Raw genomic sequence first — 27,789 nt, 5'->3', positions numbered from 1 at the left:
TTTTTCTTGGACTGGTAGGTTACATTCCTGTGTCATAAACTGTTTTCTCTCCCTTCCAATTTTCTTCTTAATTTATCACCCTCACCATGAATGTGCATTCTTGCTGTACACTACAAATCTGTAAGCATTAACAGGAGGAGGAATTCCAAGTGATTTATCCTGCTTTCCCCACTACTGGCCATGCATTTTTCTTTCAGCCTCTTCCTCTTGTCCCTTGGGTGCCAATCTGAAGGCTCCTGAGCTCACTAATACTTCTTGCTTCTCTGCTTAGTCTCTAAGACATTTTCCTTAATGCTGTCAGTAGCTCCTGGTGTACTCTCTTCCCTTTAATCACCGAACATGGAAACAAATGTGATTTGAGGACAGATGTTGTGTGAATCTCTAAAAGATGCAGTTGCTACTGCAGGATTTTCCTAGTCTAAAATCTTAACTGTGTCATTCGTTGATTGCACAAATCCTTGAAGAACAGACCACTCCAGACATCTACTACAAAATGAAAAAGGTTTTAGTTTTGTGAATCAGGGTCATCCTGCTTTATGCTGTAGTCTGACCTCTAAGTCAGAATCCTCTTGCCCCAGTGTCCTAAGTGCTGGGATTTCAGGGTGTACTACAAGGCCCAGTTTTGGCACTCCCACAAAAAAGGAGATGCTGTTTACACCTCAAAGGGCAGTGGGTGTCACACACTGAGCACCTACTAACTGAACATTCCATACCTTGACGCTCATGCATTGAGTTCCTCCTGATGTTCCAGTCTAGTATGCCTGGAACTGCGCGTTATGCTCACTAGTTGAACTTATCAAACACATCCTGGGTGTTACTCTCTTCATCATTACCACGAACCAGAACCAGATTCACGTCCTGTGTCCTGAGCCACTTGGGGTTTGTGAAGCTATTAACTTCTTCCATTTACTCTACTCTCCAAGTTTTACCACATTAATTTTTAAAACAAAAACAGAATGTTTTATTCAAGATCCAGTTTCTGTCACAGACAGCAAGCTAGCATGCTTTGTATGATTTTTCAAATATCTAATGCTTATCCTTTGATTCATAATCAATGGTAAATATTAAATGAGATTTAAGGAGACACAATGGCATACTTGAATTCTCATTTCTTTTTTGCATCATATTTTTGTTGAAAATAATTTTTCCTTCCATTTTCTCATCATAGTTTCCACTCACCTGAATCCTCCCATATCTTCCCCACCTTCCCACTCACTCAACCCCAAGCCCTTTCTTTCTCTCTTTAGAAAACTTCCTTTCAATATTAAGGAACAACTAATATTTGAGATGTGTCTATGACTTTAGAGTCCCAAAATATCTTCAAGTAAGTCATAAACTAAGCCAAATCAGGGTAGCAAGTAGCCATACGAAGTACAAACTGTGTTGAGTCACAGACCCTTGTGGAAACCTAATGGAAAAGTTCTGTCTAGGGGCCCAGTGAGATGGCCCAGCAAATGATGACAACTTTTCTAACACAGCTGAGTTCCAGTCCCAGAATTCACATGGTGGAAGGAGAGAACTGACTCCAACAAATAGTTTTCTGTCCTTCATACACATGCCTTGGCATACATATGATACACATATGCACACACATGCGTGTGCACACTTACGAGAGAGAGAGAGAGAGAGAGAGAGAGAGAGAGAGAGAGAGAGAGAGAGAGGCAAACATATAAATGGTTTACACTACAGAGCATTCACAGATCCAAAAATCTATCAATTAACCACATCTTCATTACCCAAAGGCCAACCCCTCATGATAAAGCACTGTTTGTCAACATTCTCTAAGAAGATGCATTTGCCATTTTGAGCCTATTTCAACATAGAATAAGAACAAGTGGTTGTGGCCAAACTCAGAGGCAGCCAGACACTGCTCTACAGCACCATGTGTTTAGTCTTTCAGATCCTTGTGCCCACACCCAAAGACGGTATTAGACACCTTGGAACGAGAACCTCCAGGGCAATCTGGAAAGCCTTCAGCTTCTTACTAGTACATCTTCAGTAGGATTTCATCTTAATTTCAGTGTGGGAACTCAATGGATTTAATTTCTCCTTCCGTGAATGGCTGTTATTGACACTGTATCAAAACTGATTGATGAATTAACAGGACTTCCATCTTCCTGCCGCACATACTCACTCACTCTGAGGAGGCAGAATCAGGAAAGTGGCCAAGAAACAATAGCAGCACGGTTAATAAAAACTCAGAGACAGAAGTTGGGGTTCAACCCACAGGTAAGAAACGCAAAGCAGCCATTGGTTCTTACCTCAACCTCAGTCCAAAAAATGGCGATTCTGCCTCCAGCAATCTTAGAATGAGACTGAGAGTGTGAGCTGTCTCCTCCTGTCTTATATTCCCCTTTAGGGCTGGGATTAAAGGCATGTACCACTGGGACTAAAAGCATGTACCACCCAGTTTCTATGGCAACTAGTGTAGCTATTGGGATTAAAGGTGTGTGTCACCACTGCCTGGTCTGTAAAGCTGACCAGTGTGGTTGTTTTACCCCCTGATCTTCAGGCAAGCTTTGTTTATTAAAATACAAATGAAAGGCACTACACCTTAACCCTCAGCGGTTTCTGAGCAGGAGCCTCTTTTTCCCCTCACATTCAGAAGCACATTACTTAATATCATATCGGATTCTTAGTTAACACAAGAGACAGCAATGGTGGGAAAGTAACAGGTAAAAGCTTTCTTTTCTCTCTTCAGAACATAAAGAGTATTTAAAATGAGAAAATCAATATATAAATACATTGTAAGTCATCAAGTTCATCTTAGCCTACACATAACTCTGTTGTAAACACATGTAACATACCATACACATAAAATACCGAAGACCATCCAGTGTACTGCACGAGGATGCCCGCTAAGGGCATCGCAATGACTGCTCCAGCATAGGAACCTAGAGGGGAAGAGAAGGAAAGTAAGGGAGAGCAAAACAAGTTTTCTCCTTGCATGTGCCAGGATTGGCTCACACAAACACATACAACAGCTTCATCCTTGCACGCACACACACATACACTCTACTCCACCAAATACATATTTACCCTATGCATCCTTACACAAAACCACAGGACCACACCTCGAATCACACCTGGGTAGCTAGGGCATAGCAAATTTAAAGAGCTGTAGCTGGGTGTGTAATGGAGAGGTGGTTAAAAGCACTCATTGTTCTTGCAGAGGACCTGTGCTCTGTTCCCAGAACCCACACAGTGACTGACCACCATCCATACCTCCAGTATCAGGGGATGTGGTATTTTTTTCTGACCTCTGAGGGCACTAGACACTAGGTGCACTTACATACATGCAGACAAATAGTCCCACATCAGAAAAATATTAATAAATCTTCTTAGAAAGACATGTATTGTCTTGTACATAACCATGCAGTTTTATCTTTGCATAGTGTTTTCTACTTTTATTTCAAAACTTATCAAGAATGATTGTGAAAATAGTATCTCAGATAGAGACAAAAGCTAGAATATTTTAAAGTCCATGCCTTAATGTGTACAAATTCAGCATTTATAGGTAATAACATTGCTGATAGTTTATTATTGGTGGGTTATTTATAGTAGCTCTGAATTTTAAAATGAGCTTTATTATCTCTTGGTTTAGAAATGAAAATTTTCTTGCCTAACTATCTGGTACTCAAAAAAAAAATCTTTTAAGATGGCCAGGCCTTCCTTCGCAGCACTCAGGAGGCAGAGGCAGGCATATCTCTGTGAGTTCAAAACCAGCCTGGTCTACACAGGGAGTTTCAGGCCAGTCAGTTCTATATAGCTATCTCAAAAGAAAAAAGTAAACAAATAGGACTAAAACTACTAATTCCTGTATTTGAAAATGCTCCAACTTCTAAAATAATACAAAGCACAGTGAAAAGCTGATTTAAAGATGCCACTGAGAGTTACAGAATTAAAATAGTTGTCAAAACCCATATACTTTATCAAACGTTGACTCATTATCTATTCCCTGTTAACCCACCACAAGTATGCAATGCTCACCACAAAAGGAGGTGGTAGCCAATCTACTCCTTTCCAAAGGAGGGGCCCACTTGCTCCATATCCCGTGACAGGCTGGATAGGTGACACCCTGTGGTGGGAAAACAAATATGTCTGCTTAGGATGCAGGGGCACTTGGAAATTATACCCCCTCCCCAGAGCCTGATTCTAATCAAATGGTACCAACAGGCTCTTACTGAACCCATGAAATTCCGTCTGAGACATTTTTGCCCAGACCATGACTGCACACAACCTCTTCCGATGCCCTCATCTATCAGGCTTTTCTCTCATCCTAATTTTCTTATTATTAAAGCAGAAGAGAAGACGCTCCCCCAATCGGTTTGCCTGCAATTCTAAACACTGTGAAATTTGGACACCTTTTGTGAGGCACTACATTGAGTGGTCCCCAAATACAAGGACCCTAAATCGGAGTTCAGCTATCTAGAAATTGACGTTAATAATAACTGGCCCTTTCTATAATTTTGATTCTATCATATTTTATTTTTCCATTTTGGGAGAATGATCCTCTTGATGTTTTTATAATTATCTACTTCTATCATATTCCATGTAGAGAAGGGGCAGTTTCTAGGTCAAACTTGGGTTTTTTAAAGACATTCCTTCAAAGTCTTCAGGATACTTTATCAAGAACTGATTGTATAGTTACATGACTAAGAATATGCTAAACAAACACATCAGTGTATAAAAGGAAAATGGGCACAGGATAAAATTCTCAAGGTGACTGGAGGGATGACTTGGCAGTTAAGTTGAACCCAAGCTTCTATCCATAACAGTCTCTGACTCCAGCTCCAGAGGATCCAATGCCTCTGGCCTCCTCTGGTACCTGCCCTCATGTGTACATGCTCACATGCAGACATGCACACCTACACATAATCAAAACATAATTTAAAAATTAATTTTTCAAAAAATGCTTTCAAGTCCTAGGGATATGGTTCATTGGTAGGGGGGCACTTGCCTGTTCAGCATGCATGCATGGAGCCTTGGACATGAACCCCAAATAGATTGATCCCCTTACATTCCCATGCCTCACTTTTTATTTTAACATTGTGCATTTCAGTTAGCATCTCTTTATCCACGGAGACAAAAGTGAAATGATGCCACCTGTAGTTCCTACCTCCACAAGCCCTTGCAATATCCTAACAAAGATGACACATCCATAATGGACTCTGGCTGCTGACGGAATCAACATATTGAGGGTCGAGGTGAGCAGTATTGCAGCCCCAAAGACCCTGGAAGACAGAGATGGGAAGATATGGGACTCAGTAAGACTTGGACAGCCCAAGACTCCTTGGGTCAACTCAAGTGGTTAAGAAAAACTACAACCAGTTTTAAAGTAGATCGTCTCCTAAAAGAAGAAAATAATTCTTATGTAGATTGCTTAGCTGTCATAGATGGATCCTTAAATTACCTTAAAGTTACACATTATTTGATGTGTAAACAAACAAGCAAACAAACAAACACAAGAAAGGGCCAAAAGCAATCCTAGTTTAATGCTCCAGACATCACAAGGTTGGATCTCACAGCAGATGCTTATCTTACTTAATGTACCAATGTCAATTTTCTTTTTTTCTTCCTCTTTTTCTTCATTGTGGGATACAGAAGTGAACAGATTTTGTCTGAAGTACACCCACAGAATCATATATCCACAATAACTAAACAAAAGGGAGCAGAGAAAAATGTAGAGCTAAATAAAAATCAATTTAAAAAAGAAAAAAATGGAAATAAAATGGTTAAAGGGTTTTTTCTTTTTGCAACTAAAATTCTCGTTTAACTTAATCACTTATAAAGATTCTGTACTTTTCTCACTAAGAGGTAAAACACATCAGTGAGAATGCCAGAACTGACCCCTTGCAGAGAAGTTTGAGAAGCACACTCTTCCCAAGGCTCTTACCCGGTGTCACCAAGTCACACTTGAATCTTTCGGTTCAGTCTGGTTTGGTTGCCTCATTGATGCTACAATTTTTCCAGAGATGTATTCAATATTCAGAGATGTATTCAGTTAAAGTCAAACATCAAGGCAGATAATTTTACTTTTTTCTTTTCTTTTTTTCTTTTTTAAAGAAAACAATCTTTTTTTTTTTTAATTGTACATACCAATTCAAGTTTCTACTCCCTTCCCTCCTCCCTTTCCTTTCACTTACCCCGCCCCCATCCCACCCCCATTCACTCCTCAGAGACCATTAGGCACATTGCTTTGGGGAAGGTCCAAAAGCCAGTACAAGTCACGATAAATCCTGGAGCCATTGCCAGTGGCTCCCCAGTCTGCCCCAGCCTTGCCACTGTCAACTCCATTCAGAGGGACAAATTTGAACCTATGCTTGATAATTTTCTTAAGATCTGTAACCACATCTGCCTTCCTTTCCTCCTCACTGGAGATAGGTTAACCCACATCATGCAAACACTCTGCCCCCTCTTGCCTCAGTCATGGCATGTTCCATTTGGAGTCAAAGATGATACATTATGCTAAACTTTGGGGTGGGTGGCAGTAAACAATTTTATCTGGTTTGTTCAACACATTTGTCTTCTTGTAGCTATTTTGGGATAATTTGGATTGAATTTGTTTTCTATGAGCATAACTTCCTGCCATGACCTTCTCTCTGCTGTGAAGAGTTTTAAAATGGTACTGTCCATAAATTAGTAGGAAAAAGGTGAATTCTTATACCTCTCATTAGTTTGGAATCTCGAGTTCAGGACTACTGACATTCTGGAGGGATAATCCTCAATTGTAGCATGTTGGCTTATGCATGAACTGATGTTTAATTCCATCCTTGAACTTGACCCAGTAGATACCAATGGCATTCTCCCTCCCAATGCCAACAGACAATGTCTGCAGCAACTCTCAGAAATCACATAGCGGACAAAATCAGCCCCAAAGTGGAATTAGTTATAAACTATTTGTTGAATGCCAACCACAATCAGAGCTAAATTTAAATCATGCTAAGACCTCATAGGCTACAACTCCACAACCACTAAAGGTCACATTGACACAGGTATTAATTCACCCACATCATTCCTTGTAGGTGTCCTTTACTACAGAGTCTATATCCCAGAGTGTTTCTACTTCTATAACCACACACAATCTCTGAATGCTTCTAAGTTAGGAATATCCCCCAACCGTCATTCTAAACATTATCATTGTTTCTGGAACGACACTAACTTTATTCTAACTTATTAGAAGTTAAGTGTATCAAACTTTTTGAAGGTAAATGAGATTAGGATCTTATTTAATTTTAGACAATTGCTATGCAACTGAGTATCAAAGTAATTGCATGTTGAAGCAGCAGGAGTCTTACCCTGTGTGGAAAGCCTTTGTGCTTCCTCTTGTCACTCTGCCAGGACTGATGAAGCTTTTCCACTCCCGGTGCACCTGTGTACACTGCTTCAAACCCTTGCTTGGCTGCATATAGAGGCGTGTATTGTACTCAGATAGGGGAGGAAGATTCTCAGAGCACTTGCTATACTGCCTCTAACTCTGATTTCAGCTAATCTTCTGAAGAACAAACTGCCTGAGTTAGACTTTCTTTTCCTCCTCTCATTTCTCAAATAAGGAAAATGCCTCAGAAAAACTGGCAAAGGAAACAGCAAGTAATGAGACTGTGATGTGAACCTAGGCCCTGGCTCTTTTGATAAGGTTATTACTGAGAGTCAAGAAGCTTGAGGAAGGCTCAGAGTGCACCCGGAGAAGGAAAAACAAGGAACCTGGAAGCAGTAATTGCCAAAGTGTAACAGAAATACAAGGGAAAGCATACTCTACTGAGGGTGACCAGGAAGCTAAGCTTTTAAAGGAAAGCCTTCTGTCCATGTCTTGGACGTGAATACAACAAAGGCAGAAATTACAAAAGGAAAGAATGGACCACAAGTGCTATGAATTAGAAGTGGTTATATTATGAACAATCATACATATAAGCCTCCTGTCCTATCCATTGTTTTCAATCCTCTTCAGTCATCATCTGATCTGTTTCTCTTGGGTCTCTAATACACTGTCCCACATGTTCGGCCATCTTCAACAATGCCCTGTTTTCTGGTCTAGCCATGTGTCCTATAGTGGTATTTTAGTCAAAGATGGACTATCTACTATTTGATCATGTTGCCTAGTGCTGAAGCCATTTTTTATTCGTGTAGGTGTGTTGTCTGTTTGTAGGATGATAATGCCAAATCATGCAGTTCTCAGACAGCATCTGCTAAGGCATAGCACATGCACAATACATAGTAAATTATGTATGATTGTTCTTTAAAGACGTAGCCCTTGCTTGATTGACTACACTCTTGAGTGGTATAAAAGGTCCTTCTGTCATGTTGCTTTCATTGGTTAATAAAGAAACTGCGTTGGGCCTGTTGATAGGGCAAAGCTCAGGTAGGCAGGGAAGACAGAACTGAATGCTGGGAGAAAGAAGGGTGGAGTTGGAGAGATGCCATTGATCTGCTGGAGACAGACGCTGGGAATTTTCCCCAGTAAGCCACTGCCTCATGGCGAAAAACAGATTAATAGAAATGGGCTAACCTAAGATGTAAGAGTTTAGCCAATAAGAACTTAGAGCTAATGGGCCAGGCAGTGATTTAATTAATACAGTTTCTGTGTGGTTATTTCAGGGCTAAGCTAGCTAGGTGTCCTGGATGAACAAGCAGCCCTCTACTTGCAACACCAGGGGAAGGCTGTATACCTGCGGTTATATGAGCAGCAAAAGTTGGACTTGGTGGGTTGGGGAGAAAAGAGAACACAAAGCTGGCTCTCTTTTGGTGTATCTTTAAGTGTGGAAGAGAAGATGCATCTGGGAAGAAATTAGGGGAAGGAGACAAATATGATTGAAGTGCACTGTACAAAATTCTCAAAGAACTAAGACAAAATAAAAATAAAATGTATGGAAGAGTTGATAGCATAGCAAGGAAGAAACTGTGAGGAGGAAGAACCGCAGAACAACAGAAGACAGAGGGTAGAAGGAAGCTGGATAGCATCAAAGCACCTTGGATACGCGCATGGAGACTCAAAGCAATAACCATGTGTTTACAAAATTAATACATACTCAACAATCACTGTTTAATAAACAATAAGGAACCGTGTTGTAATTACAATGAGAATATTAGCACCTTGTCATGGTTAAGATGGTTGGCTTCAACCCAGACCTACAGGGCCTGGGTTCAAAGGTCACCTTTGTCATTGTCACCAAGAGATGAACCTAAAGCAGCTTGTACGTGGTTCTGTCATTCATTCAGTGTCTTCAAAACAGGGATGCCAACCAGGCTCAGTGGTACAGATTTGTGATTATACACAACAGACACAGTTGAGTGCATCCTAAGCATTTAAGGAGTATCAGTTTATAGAAGGCGAGTGTGGAGCCAGTGGGTAGACATAGCTCCTAAGGTTGCTCTGGATGACAGTCAGGTGCCTGGCACACAAGAATGTATCCACCAGTATGAGCCAGTCAGCTATAATGTGTGAATCGGCTCTAGATTCTCATTTTTTAAATATTTATTTATTATGTATACGATATTCTTTCTGCATGTATGCCTGCAGGCCAGAAGAGGACACCAGACCTCATTACAGATGCTTGTGAGCCACCACGTGGTTGCTGGGAATTGAACTCAGGACCTCTGGAAGAGCAGGCAATGCTCTTAACCTCTGAGCCATCTCTCCAGCCCTCTTTAGATTCTCATTTTAACCCACTGACAATGACATTAAAAAAGCTACTCCTGGGACCAGAGAGATGGACCAGAGGGTAAAGGCCCTTGCTGCCAAGACTGATGACCTGTCTCTGACTCTTGAGACTCACGTGGTGGGAGGAGGGAACTAACTTTCCCAAGCCGTGCTCTGATTTTCACATGTGCACATGGCACACTCCCCCACAGATAAACAGAATTTTTTGAAGAAGAAGAAGAAGGAGGAGAAGAAGAAGAAGAAGAAGAAGAAGAAGAAGAAGAAGAAGAAGAAGAAGAAGAAGAAGAAGAAGAAGAAGGAAGAAGAAGAAGAAGAAGAAGAAGAAGAAGAAGAAGAAGAAGAAGAAGAAGAAGAAGAAGAAGAAGGAAGAAGAAGAAGAAGAAGAAGAAGAAGAAGAAGAAGAAGAAGAAGAAGAAGAAGAAGAAGGGAATGAAGGAAGGAGGAAAGAAAGGAAGGAAGGAAGGAAGGAAGGAAGGAAGAAAGAAAGAAAGAAAGAAAGAAAGAAAGAAAGAAAGAAAGAAAGAAAGAAAGAAAGAAAGGAAACTACTACCACTAGCCTTCCCGCACAAATAGTACAACCAGCACAGGAAAAGCCTCAACAGCTCCTCAGGTCATAGACACAGAAAGCTGAGAATGCTGGTTTGCGCTTGCTGGGTCGGTTGTAGAATTCAAGCATCCTATCACTAAACTCAACAGTAGCCTAAGAGCAGCAGCGGCATGCTAAACAGTGCCAGAAGCAGAGGAGTTAGCAAAACCTTTGAAAAACAACAGTCTTATTGAGAGATGGGTGGTATCAGCAGTGGGGAATGAGGATTGGAGTCTAGTGTACTCCCCCACCCCACCACACACACACACACACACACACACACACACACAACTGTCCCTGACTGGGTTCTAAGAACATCTTGAGATCACCATCAGTCAGAACAGATCATTATAAATACAGTTGACATTTTGTAAAGAAAGTCTAGATTTCAATAAAGAAATTGCAGGTGTAGAGCTGACTGGGAAAAGAAGCTACAAACCAAGAAGAGTTTAGCACTGTGGAGTCTCCACTCGGGCAAACGTAATGATAGGTGAAGGACTTGCTAAAATAAATTCTGAGGCTCAGTTTCAGACTCAGTGGGAATGTGTGGACCTGAGAATTGCATGTCTCAGAATCCCAGTGATCTTGCTGGTTCTGCTCTGAGCTTCACAGGTTTAAAAGTATTAGGTAACCCCAGTCATCACAAAAGGGGGGGCCCATACAGAGGAAGGTCTATAGTAGGGCCTTTCTTTTTTCACAGAGGGCAGAAACAAGGAAAACCAGAAGCACATGCTGGAATGAAAGATGTCATGTTTGTGTGTCTGTGAAGGCCTGTGCATACAAAGGCCAGAGAACAACCTTGGGTGTCTTTCTGCAGGAGTCATCCATGTTTTGGAAGACAGAAATAGCCTAGAACTCATCATGTATGCTAGGCCACTGGGCCAATGAGCAGGCTCCAGGAATCCACCATCTCTAGCTCCCCAATGCTGGGATTACAAGAGCCTACTGTTACACCTAGCGTTTTTACCTGTGTTCCAGGGATCAAACACAGGCCCTGACGCATGCAAGCACTTTAGCAACCAAACTGTCTTCAAGATGCAAAAATTAACACAAAGTAAAAGAGGATCAAGAGCCAAATTCTTCAGCCTGATTTTGCCTACGCTGCTAGTCAGAATGGCTAAATACCAAGCATGTTTTGCTTGAGGTATTTAGACAGGCAGACATTGTGCCAGCTAAAAGTGGAGCTGGAGATACAACTCAGTAGTGAAAAGTACTTGCTGTTCTTCCAGCGGACCCGAGGTCAGTGGTCAGTATCTAGCATCCATGTCGGTGCTTGCAAGCACTGTAACTCTGGTTTCGGGGCATCTTACACCATTTCTAGCCCGTATAGGTATGCATGTACACAAATAAAAGTAAGTAAATCTTTTTTTTAAAGGAACATAAATTCAGTAGTTACAGTGAGAGAATTCAAATACCAACTGGCTTCCTACAGAGGATGGCCTTGGGTGAGTGGTCATCATTGACATTTGGAGGTCTCGCTTTTTGCACCTGTAAATGTATACACTGAAGCTCCAGCCAAGGGAGTAGTGTGAAGATTAAATGAACGTGCTATGGAAGAGGACAGTACAGTTCAGAGAGCCATCACTCCTCACCCTGTTCCTCCCATAACAACTCTGCCCCAATTAGATGGTAATGCTATTTCAATGACTGCACAATGCCCAGTGGTTTCATGTCATATTGAAATTCTAGAAGCATAAAGTGCGCAAAACAAATGTACTAGGAATACTATCTCCCATTAAGCAACACTGGATTGATTGAGATCCATTAGTCTTTTAATCGATGCCCCATCATCCCTCAAACACATAAGGAAACAAATAATGATATTAGGATGTGAATAACACTCTGTAACCCTCTACCTACCTTAATTCCTTTATTCGTCAATCCTCCTCCTCCTCTCTCTCTCTCTCTCTCTCTCTCTCTCTCTCTCTCTCTCTCTCTCTCTCTCTCTCAAACACACACACACACACACACACACACACACAACTACTTTGATTTCCAATTAGTCTTCTTTGACAGATGTCCCTAAAGTTGTTAACAATACATTTTTATAAGGCCTACTCCAGAAATTCTTTTTATCTCCATCACTTACCACATTTGTGTCTTGGAGAATGGAGCCAGGGTATGTGCTTGTTCAAGCTATGTGGTACTAGTAAAATGTTCTGGGTAGAGGCATGTTCTTATGAAATGAACATTTAATACATTTGTGCAAAGACGCTAACAAACATGTACCAATGGCCTGGCATGCAAGCAATAACAAATTTTTGCTGTTTGCATCTTCTCTGCCTCGATGCCTTTAAACCAGTTGTTCATTTTTCTGTTTTTTGACTTAAAATTCTAGGCTGTAGTTCTAACGCCTTGTCAATTCTAGGAGACTGAACTACTTTTCCTAGATGGCTGCAGCTTGCCAGCCCTGGATTGGAATCTACGGTGTTCCTGGTGACAAAACCTTAGTTGATATAGTTGCTGAGTTAAAGTACAAGCATAAAAGCTTGAGTTCAATCTCCAGAAGCCAGAAACTCCAGGGAGTGGGTCTCAGAAATGTCATCACACCTATGGTGAGACAGGAAAGTGCCTCATAGCTTGTGGACCTTTATGTGAACAGATAACAACAAAGCGATCGTGTCCCAAATGCTATAGAGGGTGAAGGCTGGCACCCAAGCCTTTCCTCTGACCAGACCTTCACTCATGCACATGAGTGCACACACACACACACACATTTCAAGGAAGTCCATATAAACTGGGCATGAAGGCACAAGCCATAATCCTACACTCAGGCAGCAGAGGCAGAAGGACCTCTTTGGGTTCAAGGCCAGCCTGATCTACACACTGAGACTCTGTTTCAAAACAATATCAACAAAAACAAACCAACCACATGATTAAGTTGAGAGAAACAGTGTGCTTAGCAAAGAGCATCACTCGAAATCAGACCTCCTGGGGTCCATCTCTTAATCTTTGGTTGTAGTACAGAAAATAACTCAGCTAATCCTGTGCTTGTTTCTCTCATGAGCAAATGAAGCGTCAAGACACTCTTCATACGGGGCCATGTGAGAAAGGAAGACAAGAACACACAAGTGATGTGTGCAGTTGGGTTTGCCTCTAATTCAATGTGTTCCTCTTGGGAAAAGCATAACAACTAGGAAGAAGGTTTGTAAACTGCATTCCTTTTGCTTCCTACCCTTCTATAGCCCTGTATAGAAGGGGGTAAATCCCCCTGCTAAGTAACCAGTCACACACCTGGAAAGTTTCCTGAACACACTTGCTCCCTCCTCCTTCCCAGAGCTCCTGTGCTCCAACTCAGAGGGGCTGACTCCACCTTTTCTTGCTTTTGACTAAAAGCTAGATTCTTTATAAAAACGCATGTACGGGCTATTTTTAAGTGTGTATGCCTACTGGAGTTTGTGTGCATGGCTTGTGTGCAGGAGTCCTTAGAAGCAGGCAGGTCACTTGTGACTGGAATCCCAGGCCACCTTGAGGTGCCTAGGGTGGGTGCTGGGAGCCAACCCCAGGTTCTCTGCTGGAAGAGCAAGTGCTCACAACTTTTGAGTCACCTACCTCTCCTGCTCCCTAAAAGCTAGATTCTTGTTTATATTTTATTCAACTGTGAAGTCTCTTTCCTTCTTCAGTGTTTACATTTAAGTGACATTACTGTCAGGCATCCTCAGACCAGGAACAGATTTTTCACACATAGGAACTGACTTTCACAATCCTGGTGTTTTTAAATTCCTTTAACGTGTGCTTTCAATGTTTTTCCATCAATAAAATGCATTTAACAACACGAAACAAGATAGTTTATCTAAAAACATTTTAATCAATTTGTGTTGCAGAAGAATATCAAGGTAATATGACTAATCAATTACATATTTATAAGTTAATCTTTGAATTTGAATTTATATTCAAGGTCTTAGCTCTTTTTTCTGTTTGCTTGGTAATCCTTCTAAATAAAGAAACTAATTTAATGTTGACTGTCTTTTTCTCTATGTGAGGGTGAAGAATGAGCAAGGAAATATTCAATTTTATATTAAAAGTATTTGTAAAAGAAAGAAAATTTACTTGAAATGAATGTTTGCCAATTTGGTTTATCTTTAGTTTTTGAATTGTAAAAGTCATTTCTCCACAGCATGTAAAAATGTATTTATGTTACTATCATTTATTTAAATATATACTGGAATCCTAAACTGTAAATAAAAGCTTCCAGTAAATACACATTTCGACAATGAACTAAAAAATTTTCTATACTAAATAAATTTACAAAATATAATAGAAATATATATTTAGAAAAAAATATATAATACATATAGAAATATATAGTGAGATAGATCTAAATTAGACATTGTGTGCTGTTTAGCCTTCTTTTTGATAGCTCATAGCTAACTTCTAACACAGGAACCCACACATGGTGTGGTTATCAGTCAGAAAAGGCTGTGAGAAATTGAAGTGGAACAAAATGGAATGAAATTTATCAACTAATGCGTAATTATTTTCTTTGCTCTACAAAAGCATTAGAAACTTATGGGTATAGCTGGGCGATGGTGGCACACGCCTTTAATCCCAGCACTCGGGAGGCAGAGGCAGGCGGATCTCTGTGAGTTCGAGACCAGCCTGGTCTACAGAGCTAGTTCCAGGACAGGCTCTGAAACCACCGAGAAACCCTGTGTCAAAAAAAAAAAAAAAAAAAAAAAAAAAAAAAACTTATGGGTGCTCTTAATTTTTTCAAAGTCCAATATGAGAAGGTATGACACAAAATGAAGGACATTTGCTTATTTAAGTTGTTTTTCAAAATGATAAGTTATACAAAAACAGATTAAATTTGATTTTCTCATTATTTAGCTCAAATAACACGGACAAAATGAATTCTCTGAGTCCTTTCAGGTGAAGAACTAATTTTTGTTTGGTTCCCTTCCATGTTACACTTGTAAACATACACCCCTACAGGCACTCACACACACACAAACACACGCAGGCGCGCCTGCACGCGCACACACACTACTGCTATTTCTCTTTTGTTTAACAGCGTGTTAATTTTTTGAGAACTTCATGCAAACCATTTTGATCATATTCCTTCCCTTCCCCACCTCTCCCCGCCCCTCCCCCACATTCCACTTTCCCTTATGCGTGGAATGATCACCTGCTCTACTGTCTTGCGCAGGACTGGTTGTGAATAACGAGAGGAGGAGACTCTGCGCCTCTAAGGGGACCGAAAACTTTGCAAATGCCAACAATACCTACATCATAAGCGACCCATGCGTGACTAACATGCACTTCGGCTGCCAGGAGCAAGACATCAATTTTTCATTTTATACATTTCTGTGATCTTCTGCTCTTCTGCCCCCAATACCCTGGAGAATCACCTGTACCCCAGAAAGATTTGCCCTGCAGACAGGAAAAACTGGTGGCTTGTCACCCTTGCAGTGGACATCTGTCTTCCCTAAGTCAATCAACTTGCTGCCATTTGGCTTGTTACTTAAGAGGAGACGCGTGTTCTCACCCCAGGTGTGGGACTAATCCCCTCCTGCAGAGTTTGCAAGAATAGACTGATTCAGGCAGTTTTAATCTATTTAATCTAATCAAATTGGGGCCTGGGCCCCTCCCTTTGTCACATCTGATGCCTGTTCTCATATTTAAAAGAAAAAAAAAAGAGGATTGCACAGGCTGGAGGCAGCCCTCTGTGTCCCTTGGTACATCATTAAGTTGTAAAAATGACTTCATCACTCACGACAGAGAAATTAGACTGCCCCAATGGTGGCATAAAGCAGCAGGAGAATTATCCTACCAGCTGCCTACCTGACTTTCTTGCAAAACGCCCCGCGCTTCCCCCACCCAGAAGCTGCAGTGCGTCTGCAGACTGGTGCAACGTAGAAACCAGAGCTAGGAGGGGGCGAGGGGTTTGTAGAATGGAGAGAGAAAGGCCTCTGTCAGCAAAGCACATGCAAGTCCTTGGAGACTCCTCCCCGCTCCAGCCTATCTTTCCATCATTCGTCTTGTGGTAAAGGGTATTTTCTTTTGTTAGAAAAAATAACAAAAGGCTCCATTACCCCAGATACCTAACCTATCGGGCTCACAATGGCAAAGCAGCTAGATGTGTGATCCGCTACTAGGTGAGTGCGATAGTAAAGCTAACCTTTGGCCACAAAAGACTGGGTACCTAAAAACCACTTCCGCCACCAAGATTGGTGGTCCACTGCAGCAAGCTCTTTGCTTGAATTCTAAATGATTTTGTCATGTAGAAGAGATTGAAAATATTTCTCACTGAGGGCAAAGAAACTGCATCTGGAGGTTGACATTTTAGTGAAAGGGTAAGTAGAGACAGAGGAAGAGAGACTCAGACAAATAATAGATATATGGTAATTTGATACCTATAGATGGTAGATAATAGATGGATGGAAGATAAAAATAGATGATAGAAAAGAAAAAAAAAGACACCAGTAGATGCATAGATAGATATATAGGTTACAGTGACTTTGTATGATTGGCATCAGATCTTAGGAACTCATTCCCAGAGCTCATTCTGATATGTTATTAGTTGAATATATCATTGATGCTTGATTTCTTAGAAGGAGAAAGACTTAGAAAAAATTGTTCAGACCTAGATCTGAGATAATGTGAAGTTGTTAACCCTAAAAATGTCATTCATCTCTTTATAAAAATCAAACTGACAAAATATTCTTTGTATAAGGAAAGCAAAAAAAAAATCTACTAAAAGTGTTTTATTTTTATTAAGGAAACTTCACATTGGTAAAAGTTCTAACGCAAGCATTTGGGTGTTTCATCTCCATGCTTTCAATTATTGCCTCTTTTACATTAAGAAAATGAATGAAGTTCTAGAGGAATCTTTTCTTTTTTACACATAAAACGTCTAAATTTCTTACAGTCATGGGGCCCAGCTGGGCAAAGGGATGAGAGAGTGGGGAGGAGAAATAAATGCCTCTTTTCATCTGCAGAAATTCAACCAATCCTCTGAGCCTATTGTCGACCATGAAATCCATCTCTTCAGAGAAAAGAACAGAATTACACTGTGGCAAAGGAGTTTAGATGCCAAGACACCTAGACACACACACAGACAGACAGACACATACACAGAGATAAACACTTACAGAGAGGAACACACATACACAAACATGCACACACAGATGAGAGAGAGAGAGAGAGAGAGAGAAGACAAAAGACACAGACAGACACATACACAGAGATACACACAGAGAGAAACACACATACACATACCTGCACACACACATGCACACACACGTGCACACTCTAGAGGCATAGATAGACATGTATACACAGATACACACACAGAGAGAAACACGTACACACAGAGAAAGAGAAACACACACTAGAGACACATAGAAAGACACATATACACAGACATACACTCAGAGAGAAACACCAACACACATACACACACAGCGTGTATGCTTCTGCTCAAAAAGAAAAAAAAAACTATACCAAGGATCCCGTGGGCTTGTGATCTCTAATTCATGGATTTATCCCCGGATTTGAGGCATGACAGATTGGAGTCATCATTCAAGGAGCAGATGGCTCAGTCTGATGTTGTAAGTGAGCCTCACAATGGAGCCCACAGTGGGTTGCAGAGATATCACACTCCTTGTAGAATTAGCTTGTGCTCCTGCAGTACAGGAGCCTGATGGGGTCTCTTTGCAAGATGGACGTCACCCCCTCCTTGGCTTTGTATTTCACATTTATTTCTGTAAAACGGGGGCCTGGACCTGATGAACTCTGTCCAGCTTTAACAGGACAGGACCCTTTGTCAGAGGAGAAGACCATGCTGCAAGAAGTATGGCTTGCTTTCTCTTAGCCAAACATTTTAAAAATTAAAACCTTTTTCTTTTCTCCAGCAGAAGTCATTATAAAGACAAAACAATGCACTGTGGATTATCTTTCTTAGAGAAATGACTGCAGCTTTCAAAGCAGAAGTCTAACCCCTAACTTCAATGAATTTCCCTACGTGTGCTTACCCCAGACTAGAACTCAAAGATAAGATGCACAGAACTCCCAGCACTCTCTGCCTGTTTGACTGAAACTTCTATTGTAAAAATAGCCATTTTCAAGCTTTCAGGTGAGGCTTGTATAATTTTAGTGAACAATAATCTAATTCTAAAAAATGAATTTGGGAGAATTGATTTTTAAAACAGAAATATAATACATGAACATGAATGTTACTGTCACAGTGGAAAGAATTCATTTACCTTACTATTTTAAGACAAATAAAATTAATGATCACAGAGTATGTCCTTCATTTTTTTTTTTAAATTTAAGTTTGTATCAGCAACAAACAGTCAGCAATTACATAGTTCTGATTACCTCCCCATATCCATATGTACCCTCTCTTTTAGCTGTCAGGACAGCAAAATGAACTAGGCACTTTGGTTTTGATAAGAAGATGAAAGAAGAAAGACTCTTGAGCCTGGAAGTTATTAATTAACATATTCAGAATCTTGAAGCTATATGGATTGGCTTTGGAGACTAAATCTCATTTGGTTTCTTTAGCAAATACACATCATGTTCAGATAATCTTCAAAATGGCAGAGATGTCACCATGAAAATACAAACAAAAAAGAAGCACAGATATGACTCCAAATTGGAAGGAAGAAGGCATTGGACCAAGGGAAGAACAAGACAGCCTTGTGATCCTGCTGGTGGCCATAGCTCAGTGAGAGGTGGACAGGGTAGGAGCAGGAGGGGGAACGTCTACAAAGGGTTTAAGTAATACTGGCAAGGACAGTTACATTGTTATACACTGAAAATGTTTCCACCAAATGTCCTTGGCCTTCTTTAGTTATGTCTCCAAAAAGAAAATCTGGTTATGGTCCTGTAATTAAACACTTGCCACAGCCGCTACAATAGCCTAGACACAGGACAAATACACCTGGGTGGCTCTACATTGTCAGCATCTAACCCACCGTCTCAGGTGCTCTGTACAGATTTGCCCCAACATTTTCATCACTGTTTTAAATATGTCCTCGTCTTAAAACATGGATTTTAGAAGGAGTCTCCCTTTGAGAGCTCAGCTTAAGGCCCTCTGTGGAGGTGACTGAAGTCGTCTCCCACTGAGTGCAGTAACTCCAGGAGAAACAGAGGGAGGGGGAGTGTAGGAAGTGCTCCACTGAACTGAATGTCTTCCCTCCTGACTCCCTCAGCAGCTCCTCTTAACGAACAGGAAAGAGAAAGACTTAGAATTTGATCAATAAAATGACCCAGAGTCAGAATCCTGACCAAGAGCAAAGCTGTTTTCACTTATCAAGAAAATGGAGAAGTCTAATGTGCTGTTTATTTTCCATTGAGAAATGAGCAGAGAGCATAGTTAGGAGTCTTGTCGTCGTGTTGTCCATCCCCCCCCCCGCCCCCTCCAACTGTCTCCACACAGCTCCTTCCTCACTAACAGCTAGGGCAAACACTTTCCAAAGAGCCTCTTTAAGGCAAGAGGGAAAAGAAGCTATCCTCTGTGTCCCCGGGAATTTCAGCCTCAGAGGAGGAGGAGATGAAGGAGGAGGAGGAGGAGAAGGAGGAGGAGCAAGCAGCAGCATGAATGAACAGGCTGGCAGGTCTCTAGATGCAAAGACCTGCCCCATGGTGTGTTGCTATTTCTGGGCAAAGAAAAATAGCAGGAGATATTCATTTTTCCAATCACTTCTACAAGAGTGTCATGTATCCGTGTGTAGAGAGCTTTCTGGGACAAAATCTTACGTACTGTTTCTAACGCCTGATGAACCTTCAAAGCATATTTAAAAACAGACGCATCTGGTTGGCTGCATTATTTATGATTTTGATCATCTTCCCTTAAGATAGGTTTTGCTTTTCCTTATTGATCAAGTAAAGCTTTTATCAGTAGAAAAGAAAATGTCCACGCCATTTGACCTATTTTCACAGGAAGCTTATGCCTGCTCAGAAGGTTTACTGAATTATAAAACTGAAGCGAATATGTCAAAGCTCTGGGAAGTGCGTCTCTCTAAATCTGTGTCTTCGTGTTACTTTGCTACATTGTGAACTTCCTCAGATTGGTAGGGGTTAAAATATCATGTTTGGAGGTATGGAGTCTGTGTTTTGAATATCCGTTTAAAGGTAACAACAATTAGATCCAAATTAGAATTCTAAAGCTTCCAAGTTTTTCCTTTGAAGAAAACCCCCCAGCTATCTGGTACCTAGTCAGCCGCTCATCCTTGGTAAACGGGACTCCAAAGTTTTCAATAAGCTTGCTTAATAAAATAAAATAAAATAAATTGGAAAAACCTGTTTTTCTGCTGTCCCAAACAGGAAAGACTGGAATCCTTGGTGTTTGTTCCTGACAGGAACTCCTTAGCCATTTACCTTTCACAACCAGAGAACTCCCTCTGCCACAACTCTCAAAGCAAGGTTATGGTAATTATGACCTCGAGTTGAGATTTTTGATATCATTTGGAACGATTTATTTATTTATCCATTTGTCAGTAAATTCTCTGTTGTTTTTTCCTGAATTAAAAATATTTCATATATATTAACTTTCAGAAAAATATACATTTTAAGCAATAATTTGGGGGGAAATTAAGAAACCTTTTATTACAGATTTGCAAAACGCAGAATGTTGCAATGTGTTCTTAATCACTAAGCGTCAACAAAGTGAATGTTTTCTTTAAAAATTTCTTCCTACTAAATTTTTCCTTATCGAGCCCATAAAACTGGGATTTTTATGTAGCTAGTCTTTTAATCTTGCTTTTTTTTTTACTGGGGAGGGAGCCACCTTCTGGGTTCGAGTGCTGGGCGCCCTCACTCCTTGTAGATCATACTCAAAAGATATTCTAACTAGCCTCTCTCCATTTGAAATTTTGGTCAGCCGCCCTGAAATCGCCACTGTACGATCTAAACGACTAAAATAAAATTCCAAGATTTCTGCTGGAGCCTGGGAACCACACAGCCTCTTCAGTCTGCATTGGAGAATAAGCCTGGGGATGTGAGCGCTGGAGAGAAGAAAGGTTGAACCAAAGCCTAGGAGCTGACCTACAGGTGCTGACCACTTTGCTGGTGTGGTAGAAGAGGGGAGGCGTTACATGCCAGAGGTCTTAAGAAAACCAGGGAATTTTTACGTGGCATCTGTAAGCCACAGAACCCGGGGGGGGGGGGGGGGAGAGGGGGGCGGGCAACAATGCTCAGCCTGGGTTCCGACGCAGAGAGACATTTAGCTTTGTTGGTTTGTTTTCTCATTAAAATACACTCAGTGAAGCAAGCTACACTATTTACTATAACAAATTACTATGCTAAGAAATATCTATAGTCCTCCGGTAGTCATGCCCTGTTCCTTGGTATCTCCACTCACAAGTCTTTATACCGCCGGTGTCTCGGTAGGTGAATCTTGGAGGAGGGGTGCCCATGAAAGAAGGCGCTAGGACCTTGACTCTCGCCACCACTGTAGGGCTGAAATTCTGAGGCCCTGGGACTTAGCTGAGCTGCTCAGCTCACTCCCGCCCCTAAGCACCGAGCTCATTAACAGGTGGAATCACACCCTGAGAGCCCTAGAGCCCGCCTGGCTCCATAGAAACAAATCCTCCAGGCTCACAACAGCATATGGGGCTCTGTTAGGGGCTCGCCTTTGCCGCGCTCTAACAGAGGTCCGCACCACCCAGGCACCTGTCTCAGCACTCCCTTCTCCCCCCACTTGTGTACCTTACATCACTGCCCCATTTTTTGCAGCACCCAACACAGATACCCTTACACACACACACACACACACACACTCGCGCGCGCTTGCCCACACACATGCAGTCGCATACAATAGGGACACTTCTCTAACAAGCCTTGGCCTACTCCTGTAGAAAGAAGGTCTTGAAAAACCTTAGCCCTTTCAGCCAGCAAGACTCCACTGGAGTTCTGCAGCGTGGCAGACGTGTCCAGAGACAAGGGGTCGCCCTCAGGGAGTTTCCAAATTCCCCAGGCGGTCTAGAACCTGCGCGAATACGAACCGGGAGACCCAACCACAGACTCCCGCAGCTTTACCGGTTGGCAGCCAGCCGCGATGCGATATATCCACCCGGAATCTGGGTGATGATGTAGCCCCAGAAGAAGGAGCCGTGAATCATCCCAACAGTTTCAGGGTCCCAGTTGAATTTGGCTTTCTATAGGAACAGAGGAAAACCACAAAGAAACAACAGGTCAGGGGTGGCAAAGCAGAGTCAGCGCTCCTAATTCCCTTTCGGAGGTTTGTGTGCCATGAACCTTTAAACACGCAGTACATTTTCTGCAATACCGAGGTCAGGGGCTTAATTTTCGTTTCGTAACAAAATAGCTGCTGACAAGAGGTGTTGTGATTCCCAATGAAGTACGGGTTCCCAGGCTTCTTGCTGACTGGACTGTGGTCAGTGGACCTGGGACCTCCATAATGGGACTAAGACATTTGGATTCTCCGAAAAGAATATTGGTTAAGGTATTTTCCCTGTTGCCAGCCAGTAAAAATGCAGTAGTGGGGTGATCCCCAGCATGAAATCCAACCCTCAAGAGGCATGCGGTGGGGGGGGGGGGGGAGACTTGAAGGGATCGGAAAGGGTGTCTCTTCTAAATCTGGGTTGGCAGGACAAAAGAGTTTGGGGACAGTCTAACAGAGAGTTTGGAGAAGGTTGTGTGGTGGTGTGGTGGCGGGGAGAGGGCAGCGTCTAAGTCAAGCCTTGACTGCGCCCAGACCACAGCGGTCCACAGCACAAGATGCGCCTCTCACAAAACTCAAAATATCTGCAAGTTACTGAATACTGTAAAGGTCTAAGCTTTTACCTTGCCCAGGTAATTGGAATGCCATTATTTGTCTTGCAATGAGAATGTCCTGAGGAATGTCCTGAGTATCCCGGGCTGCGGGGGGGGGGGGGGGGGGAGGAGGAGGAGGGGGACTGGGATTCTAGTTTGGCTCCTCAGAAGGTTCCCAAGTTTTGCAACCAAATGGATAGATCTCCGTGACCTTCAGCTCGCCCTCTCCCCAACCCGTGTCACTGCTGAATACGGCAGCACTGCAGCGAGCACTCTCTTAAACAGGGAATCCTATACCATCCCTAAACCTGTTAGTCAAACCTGGTATACATATGGTGATTTGACTGCAGGACTTATTGTTTGTTTGAGTTGGATAACAAAACAAGTTTTTTTTTTTTTTTTCCCTGGGAGAGGGTGATCTGAACGGAGCCAGGGGAACTTTATGATGCTACACTTTCCAGTTAAAGAAAAATATTTCTTTTTAGGTTTAACAGACATTTGTTAGCTCTTGGCTGGTCATTCTTTTCACAAATCTAGTGAGCTAGACGCTATTTTACTCCTTGCAAACGAGCGAGGAAAGGCCGGGAACCTAACGAAAAAGGGAGATAATAGCACTCTAGTGGTACTTTCCAGAATAGCTGGAGGAGGGAAGGTTTAGACAATATGCAAACCTTTCGGTTCCAGTGGGGAAAACAAGCTTTGACAGGTGGGTAGCTAGCGGAGGGAGTCCCCCCTAGGGCTTTGTCAATGCCCACCTCCTTGATAACTTTGCCTCCGCGGTGGATGGTGCTGTTGTTGACCATGTCCACAATGGCCACACCCAGGTTGCAGCGGATGCCAAAGGAGATGCAGAAGCCGAGGCCGCTCATGATGGCTATGATGTAGCGGCGCGGCAGGCCAAAGCAGGTGCAGTCACACAGTGGAGCCTTCTTTTCAGGCACCTCTAGTGGCTTGCCATCCTCTGTCAGCTCAATGGTCTCACCGGTGTCTTGCTTCTTCTCCAGTACCCTGGGCATCAGATTAAGAAGCAAGGATGCCTATGGTTAGGCGCCTCCCCCAGACAGATTAGGGGACAAAGATGCCCTAAGCTCAGCCAGCATTCAGTTTCCTCAACCCTCAGGAGCTGGGGAGTTGGTCTCTGACCTCTTCTGACTAGTTAGAATACTGGGAATACAGAGCTTAGGTACTCTTAAATTGTGTGAAATTCTACACTCCTTCCTGAGCAGAAGCCCCTACACCTTAATACCCTCAGGCCTAACTCAGGGAACCCCAGTTCTATCACCTTTCTGATCTCCATTCACATTCCCTTGACCCTAACTTTTGAGGTCACCAGGGTGAAAGGGAGAGGGTTGGGAAAAGAGGGTCCGCTGCTGGATGCCCTCCTTGGCTCATAGGTGCTTTAATTGAGGCTACTGCTGGTCCTTTCCTCAACTACAGGGCGTGAGAAGGGCCTGACAGGTTAGGGACAACTCTATTCAGATGCATCTCCTTGAGGACCATCTCTTTGATCCTACCCTGTCAAACACTTCCCAGTCCTCTACCTTGGGGAACTGCTTCATCACTCCCCAGCCTCCTCTGTCTCTCTGTCTCTCTGTCTCTCTGTCTCTCTGTCTCTCTCTCTCTCTTTCTCTCTCTCTCTCTCTCTCTCTCTCTCTCCTTCTCTCTCCATCCCGGTCTCTCTCTCTCTCTCTCTCTCTCTCTCTCTCTCTCTCTCTCTCTCTCTCCTCTTTACTCCTGTTAGAAACAAAGGCCTCCACAGCATATGTCTGACACTTCAGCTTCCTTCCTACAACATGAATAATTAATCAGTCACAATCTTGCGTCATTACTATCTCAGCTACAACACACAGAAAAATATTGCTGGCCCATTTCCAGACACAGAAAATTTGATTTCCGGATTTACCAAGGGGCACCCACACCACCTTCTGTACCACTAAGAGGAAATTTCATTTTATTTCATAAGATTTGACTTTTCTCAATCAATTCTGATCCTTGTAGGACTGGGAAAGGAAAAGAGAATTGGAGTGTTTGAATGGCCCTGAGAAGAGGATGTTGTTCTTATATCCACCGCATCCTTAAAAATGCTATTTTTATAAGAGAACAGGTTAAAAATTAATAGCTTTCTCTTAATGAGACTGGTATTTTTGATATATCAACACTTAAAATTGGCCAACTTTTTCTCAATCCCTCTTGTAGGTACTTTTAATTCTATATCCATCATTAAATGGTGCACCATTGATCACACACACAGACACACACACACACACTCGTGAAGCCTGTAAAATTTTAACATCAATTCCTGACATTATAGCTTGGACTATGGTTACCAAGAAACTTGAAGCTCTCTTCAAATTGTATCAAATTCCACTACAGAAATAGGTAATTAATGTGTCTGTGGATAGACTACGCCGGCATTTATCACAGATATGCAACCCAAGTACCAGAAACAAGGCATTTCTTTATACAAAGAAGAAATTTAATGGGTTTGATTATTTCGCCTTGACTTTGTATACCAACATTTACAAAGTTGAACTCTGCACCCGAATTTCCGACCTCACAGAGGTCTCAAACAGCTGCAAGACTGCAGGGTGCTTGCAGCATCTACTGCCGCAGAGGTGTGTGATGGTGTCTGCTGAAGCCCACCCGAACCAAGTCACTTGAAAAATAAAGATGTACATTGGTCATCTGGGTTACAACTCTCACTGAAGCCAAGGCTTCATTTTCCACATGTAAAAATGAATGCTTTTCAAAATTGATTTTCCTACTCTCTCTGCTGTCTCCTTTATTTTGCTTATATCACTAACAAAAAAAAACTTATATCACATAAGATATAATACATCTAGCAAGACCTGAATCATGCCAACTATAGTATGCTTAGTGGAATGATTATGAAAAGCACAGGATTTAAACATTTTTCTATTACTTTCAAAATAATTTTGCAGTTTACGGTTCTGTTTGTTCTTAAATTTTTGTGACATTTCCCACACAAGAGACAGATTCCTAAAAATGTGTAGCAAACAAATAAAAATGCATATGCATATATGTATATGGCATTTTAGGATCAAGAAAGAAACATCAATGACCAACTATTGATATATTTCGATCCTGTTTCATTCAATGCAAAATTTCCCATGAGAGATTCCTCCCTATGTTATTTGTAGCAGAGATCTAGTTTGTTTGTTTGTTTGTTTGTTTTTGTCATTAGTCTCTGACATTTACACTTTAAAGTGGTTTGGCTTTTGTTATTCACTGGTCTGGATCAAAGGGATTTAAATTTGGGGAATTTATAAGCAAAAGCAGCAAGCTTTCTGAATAGGTGCTGAGTGGACATTTCAAGATTGTAAAGGAGGCTTAAGAGTTGGGTTGGAAGACATGAGAATTCCCAGGTAATTACACAAAATCAATCACATACACACACACACACACACACACACACACACAAAACGACAGGTGCATTTAATGCCACATGCCTGCATTCACAAACAGGTTCTCAATGTAGCCTTGATTCAGCAATGAGCAAGAAAAATACTTTCCCACCATGCTACAATCTTGCTAAATAACCAAGCTTTACAGAAATGGCCTCTGTCATAGTGAGTGAGCCCTAGGTGAGCATGGGCTTTTTTCTCTTACCTGTAGATCTGGCCGAGGGATTTTCCAGCAAAATTCTTTATCCCCTCTTTCCCTGGGGCCAAAATCCTTTGTTTTACCGACTCCATTCTTGTAAAGACTGGTGTCCAACCTTGCCAGATTTAAATTATGGTGGCTATGAAAGGCGAGTTCTGCACATAGTCTTCGTCGGTTAAGGTAGGGCTTTTTCTTCTCAGCAAACAGAGGTGAGCTTTCCAGCCAGGCTGTGAGTTGAAGAGAGGAGAGCAAGAAAGAGAGGACAACAGAAGAGCTGCATGCAGCCCACGGATTTCCTAATAGGAGAATTGGTACACAGAGTCACAAAGTCTCATTGGAAGGGGAGGATCCGGTGGCCGAGGGCGCGCGCAGTGCCGTGGTATTTGGGCGGGTGCTGCTGAGGAGTGCTTGTTCTGGAAGTCAGCTCACAGAAAAACAATGCACATTCCTGGTTTTGAAGGGTTATTGCAATAAATCCGCTGGCTTTTAATCAGAGGGAACAGAAACGCTACGGAACCCTATGTTAGGGAAAAGGCAAAAGAATCCCTACTGTCTAAAACGGCGACTTTGCTGATCAGAGCTCACAGCTCTCAGAACCCTTGGGAGCTTCCCAGGCCTCAGGTGAGCTGTGCTGCTGTTAGCTTCCTGCCTTAACGTGGTCTCCTCCCATCGCGCCGGCGTAAGTGTGCTCTGCGGCAGAGTGGCAGAGTCGAATTGAGACTGAGGTTAGCTGCTTTTTGCGAACGTGAGTGAGTAACAGACACACAGTTGTGATTTAGGCAGCCTCAGGGGAGCCTTTCCAAAAAAGCTGACCGCGCCCTTCAGTGTGCGCGAGTCGCAGCTAAGCATTTCAGCACCACGGACAGAGGAAGTTCAGGAACCCAGAAGGCTGCTTTTGGCTAGCCAGCTTGCCAACTTCCTAGGGGAGCTGGGAGCATAGCCCTGACCAAGGGCCTTTCTAGGGCTCTTCAGGAATGGATGCTATGGAAACCGAGTGGGGAGATGTCATCGTCTGCAGAGTTCTCAGGAGGAAGACTGCATTTGGCTCTGCAAGGGAGGAGGGCTTTATTAAGCACTGACAAGTTACTCTGCTTGGCCAGCTTAGCCATGCCAGCTCTGACAGCATGGGGGGAAGCAGCACTGCAGAAGCTTCTCCTTAGGCGTGTGGTGTCCAGGGGAACACCCGCTATCCCTTGGATAT

At 42.3% G+C, this 27,789-nt stretch overlaps 1 protein-coding gene across 1 annotated transcript in view; it reads right to left on the bottom strand.

Moving 5' to 3' along the window:
- The window catches only part of Slc17a6 (solute carrier family 17 member 6), a 42,307-nt gene extending 14,931 nt beyond the window's left edge, over nt 1-27,376 (bottom strand). The window contains exons 1-6 of the mRNA XM_057756160.1: nt 26,595-27,376; nt 23,720-23,972; nt 22,227-22,345; nt 5,120-5,234; nt 3,991-4,078; nt 2,808-2,894 (exon numbers count right to left, since the gene is read on the bottom strand). Coding sequence (XP_057612143.1) covers nt 2,808-2,894; nt 3,991-4,078; nt 5,120-5,234; nt 22,227-22,345; nt 23,720-23,972; nt 26,595-26,680 — 748 coding nt within the window. The 5' untranslated portion in view covers nt 26,681-27,376. The remainder of the gene's footprint in view (nt 1-2,807; nt 2,895-3,990; nt 4,079-5,119; nt 5,235-22,226; nt 22,346-23,719; nt 23,973-26,594) is intronic.
- Nucleotides 27,377-27,789: the final 413 nt, after the last annotated feature.

Source organism: Chionomys nivalis, chromosome 23 (assembly GCF_950005125.1).
Source record: "Chionomys nivalis chromosome 23, mChiNiv1.1, whole genome shotgun sequence".
Classification (NCBI taxonomy): domain Eukaryota; kingdom Metazoa; phylum Chordata; class Mammalia; order Rodentia; family Cricetidae; genus Chionomys; species Chionomys nivalis.
Note: the sequence above shows the minus strand (reverse complement) of the source record. Positions and strands in the feature narration are given on the sequence as shown.